The 7311-nt window shown below is 53.2% G+C and overlaps 1 protein-coding gene across 7 annotated transcripts in view; it reads left to right on the plus strand.

Annotated features, from left to right (window-relative positions):
• Nucleotides 1–5474, plus strand: part of RINL (Ras and Rab interactor like) — an 11028-nt gene extending 5554 nt beyond the window's left edge. For 5 of the 7 annotated variants that reach the window (XM_017506527.2, XM_017506528.2, XM_037730705.1 and 2 more), the window contains 7 exons: nucleotides 2136–2208; nucleotides 2295–2359; nucleotides 2780–2929; nucleotides 3019–3441; nucleotides 3780–4097; nucleotides 4345–4476; nucleotides 4633–5079. In XM_017506527.2, the coding sequence (XP_017362016.1) occupies nucleotides 2136–2208; nucleotides 2295–2359; nucleotides 2780–2929; nucleotides 3019–3441; nucleotides 3780–4097; nucleotides 4345–4476; nucleotides 4633–4982 (1511 nt within the window). In that variant the 3' untranslated portion in view covers nucleotides 4983–5079. Of the gene's footprint in view, nucleotides 1–2135; nucleotides 2209–2294; nucleotides 2360–2779; nucleotides 2930–3018; nucleotides 3442–3779; nucleotides 4098–4344; nucleotides 4477–4632 lie in introns of all 7 variants that reach the window. The other 2 variants (XM_017506529.2, XM_017506530.2) reach the window with 1 other exon arrangement.
• The last annotated feature ends 1837 nt before the right edge of the window (nucleotides 5475–7311 follow it).

The raw sequence follows: 7311 nt of genomic DNA on the forward strand, positions 1-7311 counted from the left end.
TTTTTTTTGAGACAAGGTCTCACCCTGTCACTCAGTCTATAGTGCAGTGGCCCAGCCTCAATTCATTGCCACCTCTGCCTCCCAGGTTCAAGCAATTCTCATGCCTCAGCCTCCCAAGTAGCTGGGATTACAGGTGCACAACACCACACACGACTAATTTTTTGCTTCGTTTCGGTGGGTTTTTTTGTTCGTTTGTTTTTTGTCTTGGTGGAGTTTTTTTGTTGTTGTTATTTGTTTTTGAGATGGAGTCTTGCTCTGTTACCAGGCCGGAGTGCGGTGGCACGATCTCGGCTCACCACAACCTCTGACTTCCTGGTTTAAGCAATTCTCCTGCCTTAGCCTCCCTAGTAGCTGGGATTACAGGCATGAGCCAGTATGCCCAGCTAATTTTTGTATTTTTAGTAGAGACAGGGTTTTACCAAATTGACCAGGATGGTCTCGATCTCCTGACCTCGTGATCCGCCCACCTCAGCCTCCCAAAATGCTGGGATTACAGGTGTTAGCCACCACACCCAGCCAATTTTTTGTATTTTTAAGAGACGGGTTTTACCATGTTGGCCAGACTGGTCTCAAAGTCCTGACCTCAGGTGATCCACTCACCCCGGACTCCCAAAGTGCTGGGCTTACAGACATGAGCCACCATGCCCAGTCCCTTGGTCACTTTGAATCAGTCCATTTCCTTTATGGCACTCAATATGATATCCACTTGGCCCAAGCTGGGGTGCCGTGGTACAATCTTGGCTCACCTACTTCCCAGGTTCAAGTGATTTTCCTGCCTTCACCTCCCAAGTATCTGAGATTACAGGTGTCCAGCACCACACTCAACTAATTTTTGTATTTTTATTTATTTATGTTGTATGTTATGTTATTTTATTTTTATTTATTTATTTATTTTGAGACAGAGTCTTGGTCTGTTGCCCAGGCTGGAGTACAATGGTGCAATCTCCATTCACCTCAACCTCTGCCTCCTGGGTTCAAGTGATTCTCCCACCTCAGCCTCCTGAGTAGCTGGGATTACAGGCACCCACCACCCACACCTGTCTAATTTTTTGTATTTTTAGTAGAGATGGGGTTTTAACATGTTGGCTAAGCTGGTCTCAAACTCCTGACCTCAGGTGATCTGCCCACCTCAGCCTCCCAACGTGCTGGGATTACAGGCACGAGCCACCACGCCCTGACTGTTTACTCGTTTATGTTCTGCCTTTCCCCTCTCTGCCCCACGCTAAAAAGTAAGCAACCAGAGGGCAGTGAACTTGTCTGCCTTTTGATAACTATCTCCAGTGCCTGGAAATGACTAAGGGCTCAATAAGTGTTTGTCTAATGAATGAATCCTAGTTGATGGCATAAGTGGGATACAAGAGTAAAGATGGGATGGTCGGGCGCGGTGGCTCACGCCTGTAATCCCAGCACTTTGGGAGGCCAAGGTGGGTGGATGATGAGGTCAGGGGTTCGAGACCAGCCTGCCCAACATGGTGAAACCCCGTCTCTATTAAAAATACAAAAATTGCCGGGCACAGTGGCATGTGCTTGTAGTCCCAGCTACTTGGGAGGCTGAGGTGGGAGGATTGCTTGAGCCCAGGAGTTCTGGGCTGTAGTGCGCTATGTCGATCGGGTGTCCACACTAAGTTCAGCATCAATATGGTGACCTCCCGGCAGTAGGGTACCATTAGGTTGCCTAAGGAGGGGTGAACTGGCCCAGGTCGGAAACGGAGCAGGTCAAAACTTCCGTGCTGATCAGTAGCGGGATCGCACCTGTGAATAGCCACTGCACTCCAGCCTGGGCAACATAGCAAGACCCACACTCTTAAAAAAAAAATATATATATATATATCTGGTCATGGTGGTGGGCGTCTGTAATCCCAGCTACTCAGGAGGCTGAGGCAGGAGAATCGCTTGAACCCAGGAAGCAGAGGTTGTAGTGAGCCGAGATTGCATCATTGCACTCCAGCCTGGGTGACAGAGCTAGACTACATCTCAAAAAAAAGAGCAAAGATGGGGACTCTGAGTAGTGGGAAATTCCCTGTTCTGAAGGTCCCTGGGGAGATTCTGAAGGAATGGGGGACCAAGAGAGTCCCAGGAAACAGAAGACTGTACCACTCAAGTTTACTTTCTTCTTCTTCCTCCCCCCACCCGAGGTGTGACCCTGGAATCCTCCAACCTCTGCATGCCAGACCTGCCCCATCTCCTGGCCTTTCTATCAGCCAGCAGGTACAGGTCACCCATCCAAGGCACTAAAGGGGACCCTTCCCTAAGACACCCCACTGACACTGTGGCTCCCACCTCTCTATTCTCAGGGATGTTCTGCCCAGAACCCTGCTCTTGCCCCCTCCCACTCTAGGGCCTGGAGATGAACACAAAGGTGAGGCATGGTTCTCCAAAGGAGGGCACAGCCAACCTGCCAATTTCCTTGCTCCAAGGAAATGAACGCGGCTCCGGGACCCAGACTACTGGGTTTGAGAGAAATATAGAACTGGGAGCTAGAGAGAGCTGGGGGCCTGGACTTTGTAGCCCCAGAGGGAGGAGGGGATGGAGGCATGTATTCCTGGGTCCTAACAGAGGAGGGGATTGGAGGAGGAGGGAACTGGGGGGCCCAGACTCCTGGGCCTAAGTGAGGAGGGGACTGGGGGCCTGGACTCCTGGGTCTGAGTGAGGAAGGGCCAGGAGCTAAGCCTTAGCACCTCCAGCAATGAAGGTGGGAAGTAAGTCTCCTGGTGCCCTGAAGGGACCAGGGTTGGTCTCTCGGATACCCAGGACACCTTCTCACTTCTGCTATCTCCAGATCCTCTGCAGATCGGCAGCATCCAACAAGACACCCCAGGGAAGGTGCTTTCCATTATTAACCAACTCTACCTGGAGACCCACAGAGGCTGGGGGAAGGAGCAGACCCCCCAAGAAATAGAGCCAGAGGCTGCCCAGAGATATGATCCAGGTTAGCTGGGAGGGGAGGCCCTGGGCCTCTGAGGGAGGAGGGAGCTGCTGCCCCTGTTCTAGGGGACCCAATGCCCTCCTCACATCCAGCCCCCAGGAACCCTGCGCCTCATGGAGTCTCCTGGGTGAAAGGCCCGCTCAGCCCAGAAGTGGGCCATCCTGGGCCGGCTCTTGCCAGCCTCCTGGAGGAGGAGGAGGAAGACCCTGAAGGAAGGGAGGAAGAAAGGGAGGACGACCCTGAAGAGGAAGGCCCTGAGGACATACTCACCATTCACATCCAAGCTCTGGTCAGGGCTCGGAGCAGCTACGTGGCCAGGAAGTACCGAAGTCTTCGGTTGCGCATCACCTCGGATTCTGGGGGTCCCCACAGGCCTGGGGACCCAGCCACGGAGCTGCTTCAGGATGTGCGGCAGCTCCTTATTGACCTTCAGGATCACCTGGCAAAGGACCCCTACATCCAAGCTGTCTCTGGGAGCAAGGGTCCTGGGGTCTCCAAGAAGGATGAAGATCCAGGTAATGGGAGGATGGGAAGGGAGCTTGAACCCATGGGTTCAAGTGTGCGATGTTGTTCTCTCCATCGATGCGCACACATATTTCCTTCTGCACCCACATGCCCTTCCTACACATCCCACGCGTTCTATCGCCCATGTGTGACAGCCATATTCCCTTGTCCTGCTCACAAGTTCACACCCGGGGTCACTCTTCCACACGTGTTCACACCCATGTCTACACTTGCAGGGGACCAGAGCTAGTCAGGGGAAGCAGTGTGCCAGGGTGGGTTGGTGGAGCGCGTGGGTGGACGCGGGGCAACTTGGCGGCCCTGCGCTCACCCGTCCCCCACCCCCTCGCAGGCCCTGTGCTGGAGACGGCCGTGTGCCAGGCGGTGCTGGAGCCCCTGAAACCGGCCCTGTGGACGCGACTCCGCACGCTCCGAGCGCCGGAGCTGCGGCGGCTGCGGAGGCGACAAACAGCCCTGCGGGCGGGGGCGGGGCCTATGGGCGCACAGGGGGCGGGGCCCGAGGGTCAGGGCCCCGCCCCCGCCTTGCGGAGCCGCATCCACGCGCGCCTTGCGCACCTCCACGCCGCCTGCGCCCCGCGCCGCAAGGTGGCGCTCCTGTTGGAGGTGTGCAAAGATGTCTACGAGGGCCTGGCTCAGGGCGAGAACCAAGGTAAGGGAAGGGTCAACGTGTAGCGTGGTGGAGAGCGGCTTGAGGGTTAGGGGAGCGTTTGCGGGCGCACGTCGAGGGAGAGGGTAGCATTGGTGGGAGGCGTCTGCGCGGTCCTGGGGATTCTGGTAGGAGGCGCTGTCGTGCCTCACAAGGTGAAGGGGCAGCGGGCCCTCGCGGTCCTGGGGATCGGATGGAAGGTGTCTGCGCGCCCCCATCTATCTCAGGACCTTTCCTTGGGCTTTCCCAGATCCCCTGGGGGCCGACGCCTTCCTGCCGGCGCTGACCGAGGAACTCATCTGGAGCCCGGCCATTGGGGAGACGCAGCTGGACGTGGAGTTTCTTATGGAGCTCTTGGATCCAGACGAACTGCGGGGAGAGGGTGAGCCCCCAACTCCAGAATGCTGGAACCCAAGGCTTCCGGGATCCCAAACAGCTTCCCTTCGGCAGCAGGAGGGACAGCAGGCAAACTGCAGGGGGCTTTGGGACGACCAGGGAAGCCGAGGGGGCCGAGCTGACCTCCCTTTCCTACCCCCAGCCGGGTACTACCTGACCACGTGGTTTGGGGCGCTGCACCACATTGCCCACTACCAGCCCGAAACGGACCGCGCGCCCCGGGGGCTCAGCTCCGAGGCCCGCGCCTCCCTGCACCAGTGGCACCGCAGGCGGACGCTGCATAGAAAGGAACATCCCAGAGCCCAGGTGACTGCCCTTCCGGCTGCAGGTGGAAGGGAGGGTGAGATTTGGTGCCCTTCTGACACAGCTCCCACCTCTCCCCACAGGCCAACCTCCCCTTTAAGGAGCCGTGGGCAGAAGAGACTGTGCCAGGGACCAATCACGATTAGGGGTTCCACACCCCTCCTCACGCCCCGCCGTTCACGCCTGTAATCCCAACACTTTGGGAGGCCAAGGTGGGAGGATTGCTTGAGCCCAGGAGTTTGAGACCGGCCTGGGCAAAATAGTGGGACACTGACTCTACCAAAAAAATAAAGAAAAATTAACCAGGCTTGGTGGCACACTCCTGTGCTTTGCAGTTTTAGAGAGGGGTGTCAGAGAAAGCCTCATTGAGGTAACATCTGCAGAAAGGCCTGAAGGAAGGAAGGGGAAGAGCAGTGATATTAGGAAGAGCATTCCAGGAAGCAGGATGAGCCAGTGCAAAGGCCCAGAGGTAGGCTGTTCCCTTTTCCTGGAACCCCTCCCTCCTCCTTGATGCTCGTAAACCACATGGGTTAGGAGTCTGGACTGACCCAGGTGCGCCTGGCATCTTGCTTGAGGAACAGGTGTGTTTTGTTTTGTTTTTGAAAGAAGGTCCCGGCTGGGTGCGGTGGCTCACACCTGTAATCCCAGCACTTCGGGAGGCCGAGGCGGGCAGATTACGAAGTCAGGAATTTGAGACCAGCCTGACCAACATGGTGAAAACCCATCTCTATTAAAAATACAAAAATTAGCCAGGTGTGGTGGCAAATACCTGTAATTCCGGCTACTCAGGAGGCCGAGGCAGGAGAATCGCTTGAACCCGGGAGATGGAAGTTGCAGTGAACCGAGATCGTGCCGCTGCACTCCAGCCTGGGCAACAGAGCGAGACTCCATCTCAAAACAAAACAAAACGAAACAAAAAAAAAAAAAAGGAAGAAGAAGGTCTCTGTCTGTCGCCCAGGCTGGAGTGCAGTCGCATGATTTCAGCTCACTGCAGCCGCCTTAGCCTCCTAGGCTCAAGCAATCCCCCTGCCTCTACCTACCGAATAGCTGAGACACAGGCACCTACCACCATGCCTACTTTTTTTAACATTTTTGTAAAGATGGGGTCTCTCTTTGTTACCCAGGCTGGTCTCAAACTCTTAACCTCAAGCAGTCCTCCTACCGTGGCCTCCCAAAGTGCTGGGATTACAGGCATGAGCCACCGCACCCAGTCCTGATTTTTTTTTCCCGAATAATGCATCACTTGCTAACATACCATGTATTTATTTATTTCAATGTTCATAGTAGCTACAATTTAAACAACTAAAAAGAAACAAAGTTAACATGAATAACAGTATGTCTGGCTGGGCGCGGTGGCTCACGCCTGTAATCCAAGCACTTTGGAGGCCAAGGCGGGTGGATCACCTGAGGTCGGGAGTTTAAGCCTGACCAACATGGAGAAACCACGTCTTTAAAAAAAAAAAAAAAAAGAATAACAATATGTCTGATTTAACCCAATGTATCCCAAATATTATCACTTGAACAAGTATCCATATTAAAAAGTTACTAAGATATTTAAAACTTTCTATGTTTGTGTATGTGTATAGTAAAGCTTTCAAATTTGCTGTGCATTTGGCTGGGCGTGGTGGCTCAGGACTGTAATCCAAGCACTTTGGAGGCCAAGGCAGGCTGATCACCTGAGGTCAGGAGTTCAAGACCAGCCTGACCAAATGGTGAAACCCTGTCTTTAAATAATAAAAAAAAGAAATAATATATAACACAACAACAAGTATTGATGTCTACTAGTTTTTTTTTTTTTTTGAGATGCAGTTTCACTCTTGTTGCCCAGGCTGGCATGCAGTGGCATGATCTTGGCTCATGGCAACCTCCACCTCCCTGGTTCAGGTGATTTTCCTGCCTCGGCCTACCAAGTAGCTGGGATTACAGACATGTGCCACCATGCCCAGTTAATTTTGTGTTTTTAGTAGAGACAGGGTTTCTCCTTGTTGGTCAGGCTGGTCTCGAACTCCTGACCTCAGGTGATCCACCTGCCTTGGCCTCCCAGAGTGCTGGTATTACAAGCATGAGCCACCACACCCAGCCTGGACTAGTCACATTTCAAGTGCTCAATAGCTACATGAGGTTTCCAGCTACCATTTTGGACAGCACAGCCTTAGAATGTCAGTTCTGGGAGATTGGGGATCTCTGTTTTATTTATAGCTGTGTCTTCCTGAGTGCCTAGATCAGTACCTGGTACACAGTTATAAGCACTTGCTGGATGAATCAGTAAACAAAGTTTCTGTAGTGGGCTGGAAAACAGGTCCTAAAAGACACCTGTGTTTTAATCTCTACAATCCATGACTGTTAATTAATTCTTTTTAATTTTTATTTTGACATGCTATTTTGACAAATGTTTGTTTCTTTCTTTCCCTTCCTTCCTTCTTTTCTTTTCTTTTCTTTTGGATACTGAGTCTCACTCTGTTGCCCAGGCTGGAGTGGAGTGATGCAATCTCGGTTCACTGCAACGTCCGCTTCCCGG

Source organism: Cebus imitator, unplaced genomic scaffold (genome assembly GCF_001604975.1).
Source record: "Cebus imitator isolate Cc_AM_T3 unplaced genomic scaffold, Cebus_imitator-1.0 Scaffold356, whole genome shotgun sequence".
NCBI classification, from domain to species: domain Eukaryota; kingdom Metazoa; phylum Chordata; class Mammalia; order Primates; family Cebidae; genus Cebus; species Cebus imitator.